The 1,157-nt window shown below is 51.4% G+C and overlaps 1 protein-coding gene across 1 annotated transcript; it reads left to right on the plus strand.

Annotated features, from left to right (window-relative positions):
- J3458_013216 (uncharacterized protein) lies at window positions 1-856 on the plus strand (the record flags this gene model as incomplete). The annotated part of the gene is made up of 2 exons (XM_066120311.1): window positions 1-366; window positions 398-856. The coding sequence occupies 2 exons, from the start codon at window positions 1-3 to the stop codon at window positions 854-856; spliced, it is 825 nt and encodes a 274-aa protein (XP_065974598.1).
- Window positions 857-1,157: the final 301 nt, after the last annotated feature.

The raw sequence follows: 1,157 nt of genomic DNA on the forward strand, positions 1-1,157 counted from the left end.
ATGTCTGAAGCTATCAAGGCCGTTACCATTGTCGGAACGGCTGACAATGTGGGCTCCGCTATATTCAAAAAATTGACCGCAGCTGATCAATTCAAAGTCAGGGTCCTCGGGCGCAATGACTCTACTTCCAAGTTCGCCGACCAAGTCGACGTCGTCAACGTGGACTTTGATTCTGTCGACTGGCTGACGGCAGCGCTTGCCGGCCAAGACGCTGTTATTGCCGTGCTGGGCTTCCATGCCCAGCCCAAGCATAGAAACATCGTCGACGCCGCCATCGCCGCAGGTGTCAAGCGTTTCCTCCCGTCAGAGTTCGGGTCCAACTCGAACAAGCCCAACATCCGCAAGCTTCCTCATTTCGCTGAGGAAGTATAAGATAATGGACTAACTCGTTGAGAAGACCAAAAATTCATCTTTGACGTACACCATCGTAAATGACGGCCCTCCTCTCGACTTTGGCATCCACCACAACTTCCTCCTCAACGCTACAGAGCGCAAGGCCTCCATCTTTGACGGCGGCAACGTCCTATTCAGCACTACGGCTGTGAACACCATGACGGATGCTATCGTGGCTATTTTACCGCAACCTGATGCAGCCAGTAACTGCGTTGTCTACGTCCAAGACGTCAAACTAAAGCAAAACAAACTATTGAAGCTCACCGGGCAGGCGGATGGGGACAAGCCGTGGACGGTTGAAAGCGTCAGCCTAGACACTCTGACTCGCAAGTCCGACGAGCGCGTGGCCAAGGGCCTGCTAGTTGAAGAAACATTCGCACCCTATGCCTGGCGTTCCATTGATGCGGCATACGGCGGCAATTTTGAGGAGACGGACAACGAGCTTCTGGGGCTTTGGGCATGACAGAACAGCAAGTTGTGGACCTGCTGAGAGTATTGACATCATGAGTTGACGGTGTACTAAAACCGAATCGAGATTCGGAATGCTCTACTAGATCCATAGTCTGCAAATTCGGACCAACGCTGCACTGTCGTGCTATGCGGGCGCAATGGTGTGTAACTCATGTACTTTGCCGTCTGTGAAACGAGAAATTCTATGGCGATAATGCATCATCTTTGAGGACTCCCCTAAAACAACAATATTAATAATTAGCCTACGCCCTTTGGAAAAAAAAAGGCAAGAGCCCTGCGAGCTGAATTCGCGC

Source organism: Metarhizium acridum, assembly GCF_019434415.1.
Source record: "Metarhizium acridum strain ARSEF 324 chromosome Unknown scaffold_276, whole genome shotgun sequence".
NCBI lineage: Eukaryota > Fungi > Ascomycota > Sordariomycetes > Hypocreales > Clavicipitaceae > Metarhizium > Metarhizium acridum.